At 45.7% G+C, this 22,547-nt stretch overlaps 1 protein-coding gene across 1 annotated transcript in view; it reads right to left on the bottom strand.

The window, feature by feature from the left end:
- Window positions 1-6,296: 6,296 nt before the first annotated feature.
- Window positions 6,297-22,547, bottom strand: part of SMARCC1 (SWI/SNF related BAF chromatin remodeling complex subunit C1) — a 191,170-nt gene continuing 174,919 nt past the window's right edge. The window contains exons 27-28 of the mRNA XM_038004010.2: window positions 11,074-11,250; window positions 6,297-8,721 (exon numbers count right to left, since the gene is read on the bottom strand). Of these exons, the coding sequence (XP_037859938.1) occupies window positions 8,624-8,721; window positions 11,074-11,250 (275 nt within the window). The 3' untranslated portion in view covers window positions 6,297-8,623. The remainder of the gene's footprint in view (window positions 8,722-11,073; window positions 11,251-22,547) is intronic.

Below are 22,547 nucleotides of genomic sequence, written 5' to 3'. Positions count from 1 at the left end.
TAAACTCCTCATGCCAGAAAAGCTCAGTTCTTATCACCTTTCCCTCTATGAAGCCTCCTCAGCAGTTACACTTATGCCCATCATCTCATTGTACCTACAGTTAATCCTCATTGGACTGCAAGGCACTTGAGTGCACAGGGCTGGTAACAGAGGGAGGCTCCATATCAGACAGGCATAAATGAACGAATGGCAACCACCCACACCCAACCCAGAACTGTGGTCTGGAGCTCCTTGAAAAAAGGGGTAAGGCTCTTTCTTTCACAGTTTCATGCTGCCTCCAGGGACCAAGAAAAATATGTTTGAAACAATAGCCTTCTCTAAACAGGGCACCATGTAGGGCTTTGCACTCACCTCTTGGCCACAGAGGCAGCAACACACCCTTAATTGCCTCCAACCCATCTCGGCTTCCCTTGTGTGCAGCTTACCTCCTGTCACCTTTTACTTATGTAGACTCTCTGTGTTCCTCTGCTTGTTTCCTCAGCTCGGGTTGTGGCTGTCAGAATGGCCTACCTCCTCCTTCCCTTCCTGAGGCCGGTCTGTGTGGGAAGGCCTCATGGATGGGTTCCTTGATGTCTGGGGCATGACAACCACTCACACGTTTTCAACAGGGTTTGATGGAGGAAGTTCTCCCACTCATTTTAAATATATTGTGTTAACTATTTAAGTATCTTCCCTTTCCTGGAGATGAAGTCTGCTAACACTTCCTTCAATGTGGATTTTTTTTTTTTTTTTTTTGAGACGGAGTCTTGCTCTGTTGCCCAGGCTGGAGTGCAATGGTGTGATATTGACTCACTCACTGCAACTTCTGCCTCCCGGGTTCAAGTGATTCTCCTGCCTCAGCCTCCTGAGTAGCTGGGATTACAGGCGTGCCACGCCCGGCTAATTTTGTATTTTTTGTAGACATGGGATTTCTCCATGTTGGCTCAGACTGGTTTCGAACTCCAGGCCTCAGGTGATCCGCCCGCCTTGGCATCCCAAAGTGCTGGGATTGCAGGCATGAGCCACCATGCCCTGCCCAATTTGGGATTTTAAATCAATTGTTGCTACTCAGTTTCGTTCTGATCTTCCCTAGTGGATCTCAATAGCAGTTTGAGAAGTGAGCATAGGCACACTTGGTTGGGTAACACCTCCACAAGATGAATGGGAAAACTCAAGTCAGTGGAATGTGATGGGAAGGGCAGGATTCAGCATCAGTGTGACTTTGAGTTAGCAACTTGTCTCTCATATGTGAAAGTGCTTGGTAACCAGAGTGTCAAATGAATATTCTGAGCACAGGACTGTGGTAGGGTAGAAAAGAGACAGGAGTGAAAAAAAGGGAAACTGACGTCCTTATACCCATGTCCCCATATTTATGTCTCTTGCATCTGGGCATCAGGGATGTTTTATGTGGCAACAGTTTCTTCATGCCTCTGAGGTTCTTACTGGGTTGGCAGCCTGCCTCCAGGGCTCAGGTAGGCTCAAGGTCCATTGCCATGAAAGCAGCCAGCCTCCAACTGCATGAAAAGCCCCTGGGCTGCAGTCCAGAGCAGGAGTGCTACAATTGCCATGGTTGGGGGCATAGCTGCGTGGACTGGAAGTTCCCGGCTTTAAGTCCTCAGTATTAACCATTAACATTGATATGGTTTGGATGTTTTATTCCCTCCAAATCTCATGCTGAAATGTGACATGCAGTGTTGGAGGTGGGCCTAGTGGGAGGTGTTTGGGCCATGGGGGTGGACTCCTCATGAATGGCTTGGTGCTCGAGATAATGAGTTCTTGCTTCATAGGTTCATGTGAGATCCGGTTGTTTACATGAACATAGTACCTCCTCTCTTCTCACTCCTGCTCTCACCATGTGATGCTGGCTCCCCTTTGTCTTCAGTCAAGATTGTAAGCTTCCTGAGGCCCTGACTGGAAGCAGATGCGGGCTCTATGTTGTGTACAGCCTGCAGAACCGTTAGCCAAACACACTTTTCCTTATAAATTACCCAATCTCAGGTATTCTTTTATAGCAACACAAACAGGCTAACACATATTAATGAGTTTTTAGTTTTCCTTGTGCTAATGTGCCTAATTCTTCACAATCACACTACAAATATCTTGTCAGTCCTATTTTACACATCTGCAAATGGAGAGAATTAGCAATTTTGTCCAAGAGTACACTAATGAAGTGGTAAGGACAGGATTTGAACAAAGACCCTGATTCCAAACCCTTTCGTTTCAATATGGAGGTTTTCATTCTTGCTTGAGAGATCAGGACACAGAGGTAGACTATCAATTGGCAGAACAGAGGACCTCCTTCCTCCCCTCCCCAACTCTCCTACCTTCACTTAGCCATTTAAGAAACAATGCCATGATCTCTTACCAGGGAACACAGCAACAAGACCAGACTCCTGGTTCTAGGCTGCATGGCAATCTGCTCTGTGACCATTTTATGTGATGTGCCTCTTTACACCATCCCCAGAAAGGGAAGGGCTAAGAGGTAGGGGTCTGAGTTCTTTGTGCTGACCACCACCTCCGCACTGCAGAAAACTCTGGATTCTCAGTTGAGCAAGTGCTGTCATCTAAGGACATCACAACCCGAAGAAGGTGGTAATCTTGTTCAGGCAATGGGTCTGCAACCAGATGGGAAAGGCCTCTTGAATTTCATTACCCCAAAGCCAAACCAGCTGGGAGAAAGCCACATAGCACAAGCAAACACAGGGCCTCACCATGTGGAGCAACTCTTTTTTTTTTTTTTTTTTTTGAGAGTTTTGCTCTTGTTGCCCAGGCTGGAGTATAATGGCATGATCTTGGTTCACTGCAACCTCCACCTCCGGGGTTCAAGCAATTTTCCTGCTTCAGACTCCCGAGTAGCTGGGATTACAGGCATGCACCACCACACTGGGTAATTTTATATTTTTAGTGGAGATGGGGTTTTGCCATGTTGACCAGGCTGGTCTCGAACTCCTGACCTCAGGTGATCTGCCTGGCTGGGCCTCCCAAAGTACTGGGATTACAGGTGTGAGCCACTGCGCCCGGCCAAGCAACTGTTTGTCTGCAGAAGAGACCTGCTGCCTCAGCAGGTGACCTAAGCACTTCTCGGGCATCCTGTAGCTACTGTGGAATAAGCTGACTGCAAACAGGGATGCCACAGGAAACCCATCCATGTCTGGACCAAACCAGACACATCAATTAGCCTGTGCCGATTTGGTTGGATCCACCGTCTATCACCTGCTCAGTTCTGAAACTGCTACAGAAATCTGCTAGGGAGGATCAGAATGAAACTGCGTAGCTATTACCATCCAAGACTGTTCCCACTTCCTTACATTCTTCTGGACCAACTGCCCTGAGAGAGCACCTTAGATGGTAGATTGCCACAGAACCAGAGCAGGAGGTATTTTCCTTGTCACTTGTCTGAAGGTGGTTGTCACACTGTATTAAGGCACGGCTATTTTCCAGAGGCCTGCAAAAGCTGTATCCTAAGGGGAGGTGGGAGTATCTCCCCTGAAGGGTAAAGTTGCTGTCAGAATTAGTCAACTGGCTGCCCTCTATAGGTTAAAAGGGCAAGGAAAGGTCTTTGGGGGCAGTGGTAGTAAAGATGACTACAATTCTGCATGGCAGGCTAAGAGCAGGGATTCCGTAAGAATTGGAACAGGGCTAGAGCTAGCTACAGTTGGTTTTGGAACCTGTTTAGTTTGATTCATAGTACCTTCTCTATCCCTTTAGTCACCCTTTGTGTATGACAGTGTTGCCTCAACTTTGTCCCAAGGACTTCAGGATCACAGGTGTATCCTAATGGCCAGAGTGCTGGCATGCCTAAAAACAAGCACAGGGAAATGAAGCTGGGGGGAGGAGCTGCTCACAAGGAGATCCAACAAAGGAGGTTTGGGTCTGAAGGCACGTAGCGCTTCCTTCTGGGATATACCTTTGCCATCCCATTCTGAAACGACCTCCTTAAATGGAGATAATCCATCAACAGGGAATTGAGGGTACTTTCACATTGTTTCCAGGAAGACACCCCCCTTTAATGGGAGCAAAAGAACTATGCTCCTGGAACTGTAGAAAGCAGGGGTTTTGTAATAAACAGTTACAGGCAGAGCGGTTTGCAGAGTACTCTCACAAACTGGCATTATATAGACAAAAGGGTGCTCTGGGTATTCAGATGGATATTTTTCCAGAATGAAGGTCAACCCCTCAGGCTACCATATTCAGCAGGACAGAAATCATGGGAGACCATGCAATTCACAGACTATCCACATTGTCCACCGGGAAGTTGTCCCCAGGAAACTTTTTGAGAGTTTTGCTCCTGTTGCCCAGGCTGGAGTACAGTGGCGCGATCTCCAGCTCACCGCAACCTCCACCTCCTGGGTTCAAGCAATTCTCTTGCCTCAGCCTCCCGAGAAGCTGGGATTACAGGCATGTGCCACCACACCCGGCTAATTTTTTTGTATTTTTAGTAGAGACGGGGTTTCTCCATGTTGGTCAGGGTGGTCTTGAACTCCTAACCTTGGGTGATCCACCCGCCTCGGCCTCCCAAAATGCTGGGATTACAGGCATGAGCCACCACGCCCGACCTCCAGGAAACTCTTGATTGCATTTATTTTCTTTATGAACACTTGGAAGAATACAAAACAGTTTTTATTAACCATTTATGGTCTTGTACCCCACCCCATTAGAATAAATGGCCTGGATGGCATAGGCCCTGCATACTGTATTCACAACTGCAATTTCACTGTATTAATTGACCAATGTCTGGCAAATAGTGGCTCCTCAAATGTTTACTGTATGAAACATCTCATACAATAAACTGTAAGGAACTGTAGGGATCTTGCTCTATCATACGACCTTCTTAACCACTAGCTCTCCAAGGTTGGTTCCTTGACCAGCTTCATCAATATCTCCTGGGAACTTGTTAAAAATGCGAAATTTGGGCTGCGCGGTGGCTCACGCCTGTAATCCCAGCACTTTGGGAGGCCGAGATGGGCAGATCACGAGGTCAGGAGATCAAGACCATCCTGGCCAACACAGCGAAACCCCGTCTCTACTAAGAGTAAACAACAACAAATTAGCCAGGCGTGGTGGCGGGTGCCTATAGTCCCAGCTACTTGGGAGGCTGAGGCAGGAGAATGGCATGAACCTAGGAGGCGAAGCTTGCAGCAGTGAGCCGAGATGGCGCCACTGCGCTCAAAAAACAAAAACAAAAACAAGCAAAATTTGGTTGGGCATGGTGGCTCTCGCCTGTGATCACAGCACTTTGGGAGGTTAAGGCGGGAGGATCACTTGAGTCCAGGAGGTTAAGGCTGCAGTGAGCTATGATCATGCCACTGTACTCTAGCCTGGGTGACAGAGCAAAATCCCATCTCCAAAAAAAAATTTTTTTGAGACGGAGTCTCACTGTCACCCAGGCTGAAGTGCAGTGGTGCGATCTCAGATCACTGCAACTTCCGCCTCCCGAGTAGCTGGGATTACAGGTGCACGCCACCATGCCTGGCTAATTTTTTGTTTTTACTAGAGACAGGGTTTCACCGTGTTGGCCAGGCTGGTCTTACACTCCTGACCTCAGGTGATCGGCCCACCTTGGCCTCCCAAAATGCAAGTGCTGGGATTACAGGCGTGAGCCACTGCACCCAGCCTAAACTATTCTTAATTGAATGTGGGGGAATTACTCCATGGTAAGGACCCAGGGAACCTATGTAAGACTAGTTGATCATGCATGTCCTCCAATATCCTAAAAATAATTCATACTCAAGCTTATAAACCAGTCTTTAGTTTGAATAAAGGATTACAGGAATCTGGTGAGACCCGGCTGGCTTTGGCTCTCTCTATTAGAGGCACACTTCTGTGAAGAGCAGGGCATTCATCTCATGGCAGACACAGAATCCTCTTCTTTTGCTTCACTGGATTTATGAGCATCCTGAAAACAATCACTTCTTTTTTCTGCACAGGGTTTATTGTCCTTAGAGTATGTCAAGGTTCACAGAACCTTCTGCCCTCAAGGCCTGCCTCCAACTTGGGACTGTCTAAACTGCATCCTGACAAACATTATCCCATTCACTAAGGAAAGCTATTTCTCACACCAGGAGGTGCCAGGATGTTGGCTGTCATTTTTGGAGAACTTCCACTCATTTTCACTTTGACCACGCAAATGAACACTGGGTGAGGTACGCTCAAAATGTACGTTCCTTACACATCATGAAGGTGGGCAGTCAGGAAGGAAGCCCGAGTCACAGAATTTTAACTGCCGACCAAACCAAGACAAGGCGGGGCCAAATGTTTAGGTTCTTCATAGGATATATGAAGAAACTGGTATATGAATGCAGAGAATGGGACTAGAATCCAGAAATGGTGTTCCATTTATTCACTGAAAAAGAGGGAGATTAGGCCTTCTTCATTCATTTTCTCCAATCTCGCCAAACGCCCTCCCCTCATTTTCTCCAAAATAACAACACACTGAGAAACATGTTTGTACAAAAACCACATATTATTCCCCCCCCTTCACAAAATCAGGTGGCTGTGAATTACAGGAATAAAACCAGATCAAAGACATGAAAAGAAAAAGCCACCACTTATACTGAAATATAACAGTGTTAAGAATTCAGGTATTTTGTAGAATTATTATTATAGTAAAAATATTTCCACCTGGATCTTTTAAATTTGAAAGTGATCACATTAAAGACCTGAGGTTACAAGGGACCACAGTATGAACCAGAATTCCATTTTCCTTCTAGGACTCCAGGGGAACAGGTAAGTATTTGGAATGAGTTTCCTTTGGGAAAGACTGGCAGGAAGTAGGGAAAACCCTGGCCATTGTCAAAAGGCACTGGGGTCTTTCTGGAGCCAAATGCATTGGAACTAAACTCCAGTAGGAATAAACTCATTCCCATTTCCACTCCCAAGAGTCCAGAACAAAAACAAAAGGACCAAGGTCTCCTTGGTTCCAGTATTCCAGTACTCTGATGGTGACCAGGGACACCTGGTTAGAGGCAAACCTGAGGGTTTGAAAGGCAAATCTCAATTGTGGTTTTATTTTTTTTTTTTGCTTTCTGATATTAAGGAAAAAAGTTCTAAAGTGTTTTATAAACACCTCCCTATACCCTCTCATATGTAAAGCTTTAGAAAATATATAGAAAAAGATATCCAAAAGATGTCCACCTTGCATTCTAAATAATGAAACTGCCACTTGAGAATGTGAAGTAAGAAAGCCAGGCGCTTTGGAAACCAAGTTCTACCAAAAACACCCTTTCCCCACACATGGAAGGACAGAAGGGAGGGAAGGACGAGAAAACCGGGAACTTTCAAGTCACTTATCAGCAGGGGTAAATACGAGCTCAAATTAAGGCATTTTTGTGGCTTGTCCTCTGGAATGGCATTCTACCCTCCCAGCCTGAGCACCCCAAACCTCAAAGCATGATGCTCTGACTGCCAAGTGAGTTCCTTGTTACCCTCAGCGTCTCTTTGAAAACCCTGTGATAGATGGAATGTGAGATTCTCAGAAATGGAAGGGAGAAGGTATAAGGAGCTAATATCCTGCTTCACTTTTCCCATTCCATCCTAACCTTAAAAGTACCGGTTCATGAAATTCTACTCCCTGGCTACTGTAACAAGAGGTAGTTTGGGGACTTGTACCCCTAGCCATCCTAACCAAGTTTCACGAGCTAAAATATTCAGCACTATCTACCTTTTTTTTTTTTTTTCCTTGTAAAGGGTTTTTTAAAGAGGGAGAAAAAAAATGCACACAAAGCAGTGAATAGTAGGCTAGACTCATTGCGGGGGTCATTACCCAAGACTCCTAACTTTCAAGGCTAGTTGAGGAAACTAAGGAATGCTTCCCAATATTACAACCCTCAAAGGTCAAATTGCCCCCAGAAAAACAAAACACTCACCCCCAATCCAATGAATCATCTGCATAGAAAACCAGAGCCAGCGGGCCTAGGGAAGGAGCGGATGTTTGTGCTCTCCTCTAGCACATACTAGTTCAGTGGTATGTTCTGCCAGGCAGTGTGGAGGCCCTCAGAGGCCTCACTAGGGAATAAAATCACTGAGGTTCTCCTTCCACATCTCTTTTAATTTTCACACATTTGTGTGTGGCAAAAGTCTCAAACTTTACCATCAGCACCATTCTTAGCTCAGAAAAGCAGAAATAAGGTCACTTATAATGCCTTAAGGTTTGTCCCCTGTGGCTATCCCCCTTCTGCCCATCACTATTTTTTGGTTCCTATTAACTTAGGGTGCTCTCTTTAAAACAATAATAACAGAAAGATAAAAAGATAATGATTATATAGCATTATCCATAGAAGCATAAGACAAAGCAAAAAACTGCAAGAGAGCAAAAATGATAAAGACATAGCATGCTAAAGTTGACAGGACCTGCAGAGAAACTGTCAGCTTACTCCCACACCAGGACAGGGGAGATGCAGGTTATTTTAAGGATGACCAGGGCACACTGTCACCACAGGTTTCCCCTTGAGTGTTGGCTGAGGACCCAACACAAAAAGTGTCAGAAGGAGGGGTGGTAAGAGGAGTGGGGAGGCACTGGACACGTGCTTGGAGCTGTGAGAAGAAAAACCCTGAAAGAAACCAAAGAAAGTTTGAGGAACACAAGTCTTGTCATCCCCACTCCAGCTCATGGTGGTGGGCGTGGATGTTCTCTGCATCTTCCAGGCTAAGGAGCAGCTGAGGCTGGTGGGCCAGGAGCAGGAGGCGGAGGGACCCCATCTGCAGGTGGTGGTGGTGGTGGCTGCTGCTGTGGTGGAGGGGGATCTGCAAACATATCCAAGAGTAACTCGTTATTGCTGGAAATACAAGGGACTTAGAGGAAAGAGCCTATTCAATGAAAAAAAGACACAGAAGTCATTTTCTTAGTGGCAGGCAACCAATGCACCCTGTGAGGCATTGACTCCACTGTAGTCTACGCAGGTCAATTCCTTCTGAATCTCCAGGGCGCTGCTCATGTTGTTTAGCCTAACCCTAGTGGCTGGGGAGTGGGAGGTGTCTGAATTTCCCCCACCCTCCTTCCAGGCCAACTCCTTCCACGAATTGTTCAGAAGTTAATTTTGATTTCATTGTATTTCAATGGTTCTAATTTTATTTCTTCAGTTAAATAATAAGCTCCTTCCTCGGACAGTTCTATGTCTTATTTTTCTTTCTCCCATAGTCCCTAGCCTAGCTGGGCACACAAGAGATTATCAATAAATTCTTGCTATTTAAATGTCTCCACCAGGGCCAGAGAGCTTCACTTGAGGCAGTTGCTGACAAACTGGATAGTCCAGGGAGGCTTCCACAGCTCCTGAACTGCAGTCCTTCGATTTTTGGCCCAAACTAGGTCATGTCCTGAAGGGAACAATTAGTATGAGTGTCTGGGACTCTTTCCTATGTCAACTTTAGCTGCTTTAGTGTACAAAGGAACCCTAGAGATCATTTAATCTGGGTTTTAAAAACTCCTAGATCTTGCCAGAATTGAAAACATAGGAAACAAAGTGCAGCCTTGCTCACCAATCAATTCACCCAACTCTATGCCCAAGAGGTTTCTACCAAACCCTTAAGACTCTTCAAAGCATTTTGAAACTCACTGATCTAATCCTTTGTGTCATCTTTCAGTGGAGGAAATGAAGGGCTGAAGTGGAGAAGCAACTCATCCAGTGTGGCCTACCTAGTATCCTAGAACCAATTCACATGGCTCAGAATTCCCAGAGCACTGACTTATGGTAGGAACCAGGCAGCAGGTGGGAAGGTTCCACCTGAAACCCTCCACATTCTCAAGGAGCTCTACTGAGGTCCCTTTGGGAAGGAATCCTGAAGTGCAAAACATGCGTGACCAGCAGGGCATGACAGTGGTAAATTGGTAAAGACCAGTGACACTACCTCTGCAATAGGGATGGAAAACTGGTCAACTCTCCTGACAGGCGGGTTCATTCATGTACGGTTCGCAGGGTGGCTTGGCAAACATTTTCTTGCCAAGAAAAAGAGGTACCAACTGTACTATACAACCTCTGACCACTAGCTTAAGGGAGGTAATTAAAAAAAAAATTGTTGTGATCTTATATACCTAGATAAATTAGTATCTTTCTTTTGTGTATCTACTTTGTCCCAGACTCTGGGGGCCAGAGAAGAGTAAGACACGTCTCAGTCCGTGAAACCTCCCAGAGTATTACAGTGTACTTAAGGCACATCATAGTCTCATGTAACCTATGGTAAGTTCTATATGCCTTCATGTAACATTTGCTAAGTTCTATCCAAGTTTTCATTTCTTGTTTTCCCAACTAAAGCTCCTACAGAGCAAGAATTGTTATGCTTCCTATCTCTCTGAACTATAAATAGTAGCTAAACTTTTGGCCACACATGAACTTCTACATGAACCTAAGATTACAGATGTGGCTGGGGTACCCGACCCACTATTGGCTGCATTTCAGCATCATCCTCACTGGGAAGACCTTCTGGAGTAAAAGGCAGGCCAGGGTCTCTGAAACAACCCTCAGGCCAAGGCTGAAGCCAAGCAAGAGCCTATGGGAGAAATGACCTGGCCTCTAAACACAGCCTCAGACAACTATCACTTAGCAGCACCAGTGCTTTCTTCATTGAGCTTGCTGGGACTTCGTATTTCCTCTCAACACAGACCCCGAATATTACTTTCTTAGCCTACACAGCCACTTGTATACTTGATGTATACTTGATGTATTAGTATACATCAAGAATGGCTACAAGAAACATATGTTATTCCAGCTCTAAACTCACTTCTTGTCTTTACACACATCACTTTTGAACCCTGTATCCACAAAAGGCTGCTGTAGGGAAAACCACCACCAGTAGCTCTACATATCTGTTGAGAGTCATAACGAGACAGGCTTAAACAGAGGAATATCTTTTTGGCCCCAATGCCGACAGTGCATGCCATAAAGGCACAACCCTGATTAGAAGCATTTTGTCACCTGTGCACCTGTCCATCAGGGGTGCCTAAGAACAAAGACTGAAAACTGGTCTTCTAGAAGCCACTGTCACAGACTGCATCATCCATGGACCTGCCAAATCTCGGGGAGAGAACAAAGCCTCCTTCCCTTATCTACAGCCCTCCAGAACAGACCCTGGGATAATGCATCCCCCTACCGTGTTACTTACACATGCCGTTAGGTGCTGTCAGGGATACCCGGGGTCCTAAGATGTTTCCTGGCATTGGAGGCATGCCAGGAGGGGTAGGGCCACTCCCAGAGGGGTGGATGTTGGCTGCAACAGTGGGAATCATGCGGCCTGGCATGTGCTGCCCGGGCATCATGGAACCTGGGCCTGGTATCTGACCTGTGGAGGGAGATTTAAAGTACTGTAAGTATACTAGAAAGGGGTATAAGAAAGGGATCAACTTAAATCCAACTCCTAAATACAGATAAATATCCAACCTTCCAGAGGATCTGAAATACCAACAGAGCAATAATCTGTAATAATCTCTACGTCTAGCTTTTTGTATTCTGAGTTTTTTGGAAGGAGGGTGTTAATGGGGGTATATCTGTGGAATGACTGATTATTCTAAACACTGGCAAGAAGGTGGCTGTAAAAAGAAATGGCAAAGGTTCCCTAAAATAAAGCACTCACTCTGGTTAGTTTGGGTGAGCAGTAGATTGTCAAATGTCTTCCTGAGGATATACAATGCCAAGCACAGCCCACAGGGAATGGAGAGGACTTTAAAAGGAATTCAGTAAGTAAAAGTTAGTAAAAGGACCACAACTCAGTCCAGATTGTGCTCCATGGCTTACAGGGAAGGTTTGTCTGAAAGGGTATTAGTATTGCAAAATCACCATTAAAAGGGGATTCTGATTTGAATCCCCAATTCCTGTCCACAACTATTTCTCCCATTAAAAGCCTCATGTATGGTTTATTAAAAAAAAAAAAAAAAAAAAAATCATTCCTTATAGAGGTTACCATGAGGCACTCGCCTGATAGACTCATATGGGAAAACACAGACAGCTCCATCTCTTCCTACCGTTTCCTCCCTTTCCCTTCCTTTCATCTCTCTTTTCTTTTTTTTTTTGACAGTCTCACTCTCTTGCCCAGGCTGGAGTGCAGTGGCATGACCTCAGCTCATTGCAACCTCTGCCACCTGGGTTCAAGCAATTTTCGTGCCTCAGCCTCCCAAGTAGTTGGGATTACAGGTGCCCACCACCAGGCCCAGCTAATTTTTTTGTATTTTTAGTAGAGATGGTTTTTTTTTTTTTTTTTTTTTTTTTGAGACAGAGTCTCGCTCTGTCACCCAGGCTGGAGTGCAAGTGGCGCGATCTCCGCTCACTGCAAGCTCTGCCTCCCAGGTTCCCGCCATTCTCCTGCCTCAGCCTCCCAAGTAGCTGGGACTACAGGCGCTCACCACCACGCTCGGCTAATTTTTTGTATTTTTAATAGAGACGGGGTTTCACCGAGTTAGCCAGGATGGTCTCGATCTCCTGACCTTGTGATCCGCCTGCCTCGGCCTCCTAAAGTGCTGGACTACAGGCGTGAGCCACTGCGCCCGGCTGAGACAGGGTTTTGCCATGTTGCCCAGGCTGGTCTTGAACTCCTGAGCTCAGGCAGTATGACTGCCTCAGCCTCCCAAAGCGCTGGGATTACAAGCGTGAACCACTCTTCCTATTGTTTTCTAATTAATGACAGAAGACCCTACAGTATTCAACACTGTTGTTCAATACTGAGGGACATGAACACTAAAGGAATCATTTGAGAGATGAGAATCATATGAGAATCAATATAGTTTTTTTTCTTTAAATCCAGGGGCTTTACTATCTATGTAAGGACAACTGTATGCAACTGAATATAGGTTAGAAGACAGTACCAAGACAGCTAGAAATAAGAATGCCTGATCTTGAAAAATGTGGAGATGGGACCATTTGATAACTAACTGGCAATTGAACACTGAAGGACAAGAACACTAAAATACCTCCTGTATTCGGTTTCACACTGAGCTTTCTGACCCTTTAGAATGTTTAGCCAACTTTTTCTGTAAAGAGCCAGATAGTAAATATTTTAGTCTTTGCCAGCCATATGGTCTGTGTCACAACTATTCAACTCTGCAATGTAAGCATGAAGGCAGTCACAGATGATACACAACAAATAGACTGTGTTCTAATAAATACATCTTTATGAACTCTAAAAGGTTAATTTCACAAATTTTTCATGTGACATGAAACATTATTCTTCTTTTGATATCCCCCTCCAACCATTTAAACTACAAAAACTACTCTTAGCTTACAAACTGTATGAAAAACAATTGATGAGCCAGATTTTGACCTAGGCTGTAGGCGATTCCTGCTTTGGATATGATGGTAAATATTTACTAGTTCTTAAACCAAGGGATTTGGCTGCTGGGCTTGTTTTCTTTTGTTGAGACACGGTCTCATTCTCTACTGAGGTTGGAGTGCAGTGGTGCAATCACAGGTCAGCTCACTGCAGCCTCAACAACTCAAACTCAAGTGATCCTCCTGCCTCAGTCTCTCAAGTAGCTGGAACTACAGGTGAGCATCACCATGCCTGGCTAATTTTTAAATTTTTTATAGAGATGGGGTCTCACCATGTTTCCCAGGCTGGTAGTCTTGGGTTTTTTTTTTTTTTTTTTTTTTTGAGACAGGGTCTCTCTCTGTCACCCAGGCTAGAGTGCAGTGACACGATTTCAGCTCACTGGAACCTCTGCTTCCCGGGTTCAAAGGATTCTCCTGCCTCAGCCTCCTACATAGTTGGGACTACAGGTGTGCACCACCATGTCCGGCTTTTTTTTTTTCCTTTGGTATTTTCAGTAGAGACAGGGTTTCACTATGTTGGCCAGGCTCATCTCAAACTCCTGACCTCAAGTGATCCACCCACCTCAGGCTCCCAAAGTGCTGGGTTTGTAGGTATGAGCCACCGCACCCGGCCGTAGTCTTGGTTTTAAAGAGTAATAAATTAAGAAGAATAGTTTAATGGGCACAATCAAGGCTTATTTTATTTTATTTTTTTAGACAGAATCTTACTCTGTCGCCATCTTGGCTCATTGCAACCTCCGCCTCCCAGGTTCAAGCAATTCTCCTGTCTCAGCCTCCCGAGTAGCCGGGATTACAGGTGTGCACCACCATACCCAGATAACTTTTGCATTTTCTGTAGAGACAGGGTTTCACCATGTTGCCCAGGCTGGTATCGAACTCCTGACCTCAAGTGATCTGCCTGCCTCAGCCTCCTAAAGTGTTGGGATTACAGGCGTGAGCCACCGTGCCTGGCCTGAAATTTTTTTATATAGGACAAATTATATTCTCTACAGAATAAGAAAAGAGAATCAATGTAGTTTTTCTTTAAATCTAGGGACTTTACTATCTATGTAAGGACAACTGTATGAAACTGAATATAGGTTAGAAGACAGTACCGAGACAGCTAGAAATAAGAATGCTTAATCTTGAAAAATTTGGAGACTGGACCAAATTAAAATACACAAAGCAGTATTGAAGATAATTCAAATAAAGACTCTCTGTCACTACAGAAAGAGGTCTATCTAAACAAAGACATACAAAGCTTCAAACCACACCCTGCCTATCTCCAGTGGCTGTTCCTTGACCCAAGAACCTAAGAGAGGAGCCCCTTACTTCAGGGGTGTCAATGAAGAGAACTACAATGAAGTATGAGAATTAGGAATAAGGGGCTGGGCACGGTGGTTCACGCCTGAGGTCAGGAGATCATGACTAGCCTGACCCACATGGTGAAACCCCATCTCTACCAAAAATACTAAAATTACCCGGGCATAGTGGCATGCTCCTGTAATCTCAGCTACTTGGGAGGCTGAGGCAGGAGAACTGCTTGAACTCAGAAGGCAGAGGTTGCAGTGAGCCATGATTGCACCACTGCACCCCAGCCTGGGTAACAAGAGTGAAACTCTGTCAAAAAAAAAAAAAAAAAAAAAAAAAAAAAGAATTAGGAATTAAGGTAGTCCAGTCTTTCAGGGACTACTTTTTTTTTTTTTGAGACGGAGTCGTCGCTCTGTCGCCCAGGCTGGAGTGCTGTGGCCGGATCTCAGCTCACTGCAAGCTCCGCCTCCCGGGTTTACGCCATTCTCCTGCCTCAGCCTCCCGAGTAGCTGGGACTACAGGCGCCCGCCACCTCGCCCGGCTAGTTTTTTGTATTTTTTAGTAGAGACGGGGTTTCACCGTGTTAGCCAGGATGGTCTCGATTTCCTGACCTCGTGATCCGCCCGTCTCGGCCTCTCAAAGTGCTGGGATTACAAGCTTGAGCCACCGCGCCCGGCCAGGGACTACTTTTTAAAGCAAAATACATCAACATTATGTCCCAGAATATACAGAATAGTGAGTTTTGGGCCCTCTGGCCCATCTTTCTGCACTCTATAATGTAACGCAAAGCCCGGCAGAGGAGTCTCAGAGATCCGCTTGCTGGAAAATAACTTGGTCAAATCACTTTGGCAAAACCAAGAGCAGCTGCTGAATCTACTCCTACGTGGACATTGCCACTAGGACCAACTGACCATCATTAATTTTTTTTTTTTGAGACGGAGTCTCGCTCTGTCGCCCAGGCTGGAGTGCAGTGGCCGGATCTCAGCTCACTGCAAGCTCCGCCTCCTGGGTTTACGCCATTCTCCTGCCTTAGCCTCCGGAGTAGCTGGGACTACAGGCGCCCGCCACCTCGCCCGGCTAGTTTTTTGTATTTTTTAGTAGAGACGGGGTTTCACCGTGTTAGCCAAGATGGTCTCGATCTCCTGACCTTGTGATCCGCCCGTCTCGGCCTCCCAAAGTGCTGGGATTACAGGCTTGAGCCACCGCGCCCGGCCAGGGACTACTTTTTAAAGCAAAATACATCAACATTATGTCCCAGAATATACAGAATAGTGAGTTTTGGGCCCTCTGGCCCATCTTTCTGCACTCTATAATGTAACGCAAAGCCCGGCAGAGGAGTCTCAGAGATCCGCTTGCTGGAAAATAACTTGGTCAAATCACTTTGGCAAAACCAAGAGCAGCTGCTGAATCTACTCCTACGTGGACATTGCCACTAGGACCAACTGACCATCATTAATTTTTGTCTTTTTGTACTTGTGCCGTGTAGCTAGGACAGAAATAGGCAGTGTTGGAGAGTCTGCCAATCTAGGGATTGACTCAGAGATAAAAGGGACAAATGGCAAGAATACTACAAGGCATATGAACGATGAGTGCACATAAAGGAGTGAAAGGCAAATCAAGGAAAAACCATGGAAGGAGCAAGCCAAAAAAAATAAAGACTTTCCAGCTGATCAATAAAAATTTGTGAGTAACTTGGAATTGTGGATGAGATGTAAGTAAAGTGAAGGAAAGGGATTAGGGATAGGACTAATCCTAAAAACACCTGGGACAGCAGGGACCCAAGGACTCAGGCATCCTTGTGATGGGACTGTGAAGCCACATGCTTGTAGATCCACAAACCAATAAGAAATAACAGAAATCCTGGGTGCCTTGGCCCACCCCCAGGGAATATGCTGCAGGACAGCAGGTACACCTTGATAAGATCTGCATACCTACATCCCTACAACCCATCCTGATTCCTGCAGCCGCTCCTCTATTCTCCATCTCTGACCTGTTGTTGCAGGAATGTTACTACATAAGTGGAAGCACTGTTTGCAATGTTTTGGAATTGGCTTCTTTTTTCACTCCAGGTAATTTCCTGGAGAGTCACCGGTTGTGTATGCAGTCACAGGCTGTTCCTCTCAGTGCTAGGTGGTGCTCCCTGCTGTAGATGGACCACACACCTTAAAGAGGACATCCAGTGCTTCTCACTTTTTGGCTACTATGAATAAAGTTGCTAGAAAAGTTTGTGTACGGGTTAAGATTTTTTTTTTTTAAAAAAACACATGGCCAAGTGGGCGCGGTGGCTCACCACCTGTAATCCCAGTACTTTGGGAGGCCGAGGTGAGCAAATCACCTGAGGTCAGGAGTTCAAGATCAGCCTGGCCAACATGTTGAAACTCTGTCTCTAATAAAAATACAAAAAAATTAGCCAGATGTGGTTGCGGGCACCTGTAATCCCAGTTACTCTGAAGGCTGAGGCAGGAGAATCGCTTGAACTGGAGAGGCGGAGGTTGCAGTGAGCCGAGAACAAGCCATTGCACTCCAGCCTGGGCAACAAGAGTGAAATTTCGTCTCAAAATAAATAAATAAATTAATTAATTAAAATAAAATAAACACACAGCCAAGCCTAAGTTAAACAATCAGAAAATAATGTGAATATCACTCCCATTATAACTGAGAGGTACCATTTATATGTAGCATCTACATAAATACCATACCCTTCTGTGGTACCTTACTATCTTTCATCTGTATTACACTGAGGCTTATAAAGGTTTTTTTGTTTTGTTGTTTTTTGAGACAAGAGTCTTTCTCTGTTGCCCAGGCTGGAGTACAGTGGGGCGATCTCGACTCACTGCAACCTCTGTCTCCCTAGTTCAAGTGAGTCTCCTGCCTCAGTCTCCCGAAGAGCTGAAACTATAGGCTCACGCCACCACGCCCAGTTAATTTTTGTATTTTTAGTAGAGACCGAGTTTCACCATGTTGGTCAGGAAGGTCTCAATCTCTTGACCTTGTGATCTGTCTGCCTTGGCCTCCCAAAGTGCTGGGATTACAGGTGTGAGCTACCAAGACCAGCCAGGTTTTTTTTTTTTTTCTCCAAAACAAAAATAAAACTGCTGGGTCTGTCATGATTCAAAGGAAAAAGGGCTACATTAATTCAAAAAAGAGTCATGCATGTAGAACAAGGGGTGAGAACTTCAATAGTAAGGCTACAGAAGACTTAGTGAAAAGTTGTGAAGAGAAGAGAAGATTGAACCTAATTTTCTGTGGGATGGAAAGCAATTTTTTAGAAAATGTTTAAGAGATGGAGTCTTGGCCATGTGCGGTGGCTCATGCCTCTAATTCCAGCACTTTGGGAAGCCAAGGCGGGTGGATCAAGGAGTCAGGAGTTCAAGACCAGTCTGGTCAAGATGGTGAAAACCCATGGTGGTTACAGGCGTGGTGGCAGGCGCCTGTAATCTCAGCTACTCGGGAGGCTGAGGTTGCAGTGAGCTGAGATCATGCCACTGCACTCCAGCCTGGGCGACAGAGTCAGACTCCGTCTCAAAAATAAGAAGAAGAAGAAGAAAAAAAGATGGGGTCTTGCTACGTTGCCCAGGCTGAACTAGACCTCCTGGGCTCACGTGATTCTCCTCCCTCAGCCTCCTCTGTAGCTGGGGTTACAGGTGCATGCCACCATGCCCAGCTAGGATAGAAAGCTTTAAGAAGGGATGCAGAGGAGTTAGTGCCTAGAGCAGAGAAAAAGCGCTTTTGCAGAGAAGTATGGGCTGAATGTCAGGTTGATGAGATAGACAAGAATAGGAGATGGCACTCTGCAAGTTCCCTCTTTTTTTTTTTTTTTTTTTTAATAAAAGAGATGCGGTCTTGGTTGGGGGCGGTGGCTCATGCCTGTAATCCCGGCACTTTGGGAAGCTAAGGCGGGTGGATCACGAGGTCAGGTGTTTGAGACTAGCCTGACCAACGCGATGAAACCCCATCTCTACTAAAAATACAAAAATTAGCTGGGCATGCTGGTGCACACCTGTAATCCCAGCTACTCAGGAGGCTGAGGCAGGAGTTGCAGTGAGCTGAGCTGAGATTGCGCCACTGCACTCAAGCCTGGATGACAGAGCAAGACTCAGTCTTAAAAAAAAAAAAAAACAAAAGAGATGAGGTCTTGCTCTGTCACCCAGGCTGGAGTACAGTGGTATGATCATAGCTCACTAAAGCAGTGAACTCCTGGGTTCAAGTGATGCCCCCACCTCAACTTCCTGAGTAGCTAGGATTACATGTGTGCACCACCACATCAGCTAGTTTATTTATTTAATTTTTTATTTTTTGAGACAGAGTCTCACTCTGTTGCCCAGGCTGGAGTGCAGTGGCGCAGTCTCCACTCACTGCAAGCTCCGCCTCGTGGGTTCACGCCATTCTCCCGCCTCAGCCTCCTGAGTAGCTGGGACTACAGGCGCCCGCCACCACGCCTGGCTAATTTTTTGTATTTTTAGTAGAGATGGGTTTTCACCGTGTTAGTCAGGATGGTCTTGATCTCCTGACCTCGTGATCCGCCTGCCTCAGCCTCCCAAAGTGCTGGGATTACAGGCGTTTGAGCTACCGCGGTCGGCCCACACCAGCTAATTTTTTTATAGAGATGGGGCCTTGCTATGTTGCCCAGGCTGGTTTCAAACTCCTAGGCTCAATGATCCTCGTACCTCAGTCTCCTGAGTTGCTGAGACTATGGGTGTGAGCTACTGTGCCCAGCCGCAGGTTCCTTAAAAACAGGCATCCTGGGGATTGGTGACAGAGTAAGGAGGAAGGGTGAGCATGGAACTGAGATGGAGAATGAATTTGGGTTTGGTATCTGACTGCTGGGAGTGTGAAGATGGGATGATGTGAAGAGGACACGGAACTTTTGCTTTGGGAACAGGAGATATAGGCTGGGCAGTCACACAATGAAACACAGAGGTATGTGTAAAGGGAAGAAGGTATAGAACTCCCAGAGTTTCAAACAGAGCAGTGGCAAACACAGAGACTTACTATTCTAAGATTCTCCACAAACTGTCAAAGGGGCAGTTTTTAAGGTAGTACTGTCCCAGCTTTGCTTTTAAGGTGGTACCTTTGTTTTTAAGGTGGTACTGTCCCAGCTCCCTTTTGGAGGCCCGTTTTTTGCTCTCTTCCTACCCCACATCACCTGCTAGGCCATTAATAAAAGCAATGCTTTGTTTTCCACACTCTAAATCACTACTAATGATTCTCTAATGGTATTCTAGGTGGTGTGAAGGTGACAGGAGATGACTTTGTTGCTGCTGGAAACAGGAGGCCTACTTTTAAGCTAAAAAGTACAACACTCTAGCCTGCAGACGAAAGAACACTCCTAATGGACTTGTTGTGACAAAGGGAAGCCATATACTAGGAGAAATAATGCCGCCCGTGTTTATCAACAGGTACAGGTTGCTTCCTTCCACCAAGTCCGACCTGGACAGAGGCCTTAAACAAGTTAGGAAGAACATATTGCCACCCTTCACAGGTCTCCTCCTCTCTCTCTGAATCCCTGAGCTTTGGTTTCCTGAGACTTTATTGAATAAAGCTATGTATGTGGCCCGGCACAGTGGCTCACGCCTGTAATCCCAGTACTTTGGGAGGCTGAGGTCAGGAGTTCAAGACCAGCCTGGCCAACATAGTGAAACCTTGTCGCTACTAAAAATGCAAAAATCAGCTGTGTGTGGTGGTACATGCCTGTGGTCACAGCTACTTGGAAGGCTGAGGAGAAGATCGTTTGAACCTGGGAGATGGAGAATGCAGTGAGCTGAGATCGCGCCACTGCACACTCCAGCCTGGGCGACAGAGAGACTCTGTCTCAAAAAAAAAAAAAAAAAAAAAAAAAAAAGAGAGAGAGAGAGACACACAGAGACGAAGACATAGAGAGGAGAAGGTGATGTAAAGATGGAGCAAAGAAAGACGTGGCCATAAGACAAGGAATGCTGCAAGCCACCAGAAGTTGGAAGAGACAAGGAACAGGATTCTTCCCTATACACCCTGGAAGGAGCATGGCTTTGCTGGATATTGTACCTGATTTCCCAGAGAGTAAGAATAAATTTCTCTTGTATTAAGTTATTATGACAGGCTGGGTGCAGTAGCTCATGCCTGTAATACCAGCACTGTGGGAGGCCAAAGAGGGTGGATCACCTGAGGTCAGGAGTTTGACACCAGCCTGGCCAACATGGTGAAACCCCGTCTCTACTAATAATACAACAATTAGCCAGGAATGCACATGCCTGTAATCCCAGCTACTTGGGAAGCTGAGGCAGGAGAATCACTTGAACCCAGGAGGCGGAGGTTAGAGTGAGCAGAGATCACACCACTGAACTCCAGCCTGAACGACAAGAGCAAAACTCTTGTCTCAAAAAAATTATAGCAGCCTCAGGAAACTATGTAGGAAACATGTGGTATGCCTTAGGCACTGTACTTAAGAGTTTTATAAATGTTAACTCATTCAATCCCCACACAACACTATAAACCAGGCACTATTATCCTTGTGAAAGAAAGGGGAGGACACAAAGATTAAGTAGCCTGCCCAATGTCATAAAGCTGTAAATGAGGGAGCTCAGATCGGATGTAGGTACTCTGATTCTAGAGATGGTGCTTGCAGCCAGTGTGCACCTCTGACAATCAAGGTCTGGGGGAGAGGGGTCTAACAGGTGCTCAGAGACAATGTGATGCAAACCCTGGTGTCACCAAACTGATTGACCTGTTATTTGCCCCATGCTCAGCTCCAGACAGAAATTACTTTCTGAACCAGCAATTCAGAGTGTATGTTCCAGCAGAGAAATCAACTATTCAAGAAACAATCTGGCAAAGAGGAGCACCAGTGGCTGACAAACACCCGTGAAGTGATGTCTACCTATTATGCACTGGGAAATGCCTGCAGGCTCTTGCTCTCAAGTACAGTAGTACTATTTCCAAAGCTATCTTCTCAGTGGCAGTGGCCCATTTACCTATTTCCCTACATCTTTATGAATACAAGCTGGGATAGGGCAGCTTTAGGGTTTTCCAAGGCTGTTAGCCCAACAGATAAAAAACCTTTCTTTCTTTTCATTTATTATAAATTCTAAAGCCTTGTGGAAAAGATTCTTTTTTTTTTTTTTTTTGAGACGGAGTCTCGCTCTGTCGCCCAGGCTGGAGTGCAGTGGCGCAATCTCGGCTCACTGCAAGCTCCGCCTCCCGGGTTCACGCCATTCTCCTACCTCAGCCTCCCCAGTAGCTGGGACTACAGGCACCCGCCACTGCGCCCGGCTAATTTTTTTTCTATTTTTTAGTAGAGACGGGGTTTCACCATGGTCTCGATCTCCTGACCTTGTGATCCGCCCGCCTCGGCCTCCCAAAGTGCTAGTGCTGGGATTACGGGCGTGAGCCACCGCGCCCGGCCAAGATTCTTTATCCTATTGTCACAAACAAGGTCATAAAGCCACTAGGATACAGGTGTTCTGAGTAGGAGCGGACAACAGCTTCTCAGCAGCAAAAATGAAGGTATAGAGGAAAAGCAATTTACTTCTGCTTATGGCACCTTGCAAAGACAAACATCTCGCAGGAAAGCAAAGGGTACTCTAAGAGTGAATGAGGTCCCTTTGCTGTCCAGAGGTTCCTTCTGTCAGACGCTATGCAACTCAGCACTGGTGTACCTGGGGCAGTGGGTTTAGAGAAAAGACAGGAAAGGAGGTAAGAATAAGGCTGAGTAAGGGTCGACCATGCCAGGTGATGTGACAGTTATCTCTTTGAAGCCTCCAGGTTGTTAGGAAGATGATGGTAAGGGCCCAGTTTTGAGATAACGAAACTAAGCCTCAGAGAAGCTATGTAATTTGGCCCAAAGTCACAATGAACAAGAGACTGAGCTGAGATTCAAATCCAGGTCATTCTGATCCTAAAGTCCATTCTCTTTTCCTTTACCCTACCTTCCTTTCTAAGGAGTAACTTTCCCCTTAGAAAAGGTAACTTCCAAGGATGGAATCTGAAATGGGTAGAATTTAAGAAGACTCAGGAGAAGACAAAATCAATTTCTCGTAAAGCAACCCTTGT

This window comes from Chlorocebus sabaeus, chromosome 22, assembly GCF_047675955.1.
Source record: "Chlorocebus sabaeus isolate Y175 chromosome 22, mChlSab1.0.hap1, whole genome shotgun sequence".
Taxonomy (NCBI): domain Eukaryota; kingdom Metazoa; phylum Chordata; class Mammalia; order Primates; family Cercopithecidae; genus Chlorocebus; species Chlorocebus sabaeus.
Note: the sequence above shows the minus strand (reverse complement) of the source record. Positions and strands in the feature narration are given on the sequence as shown.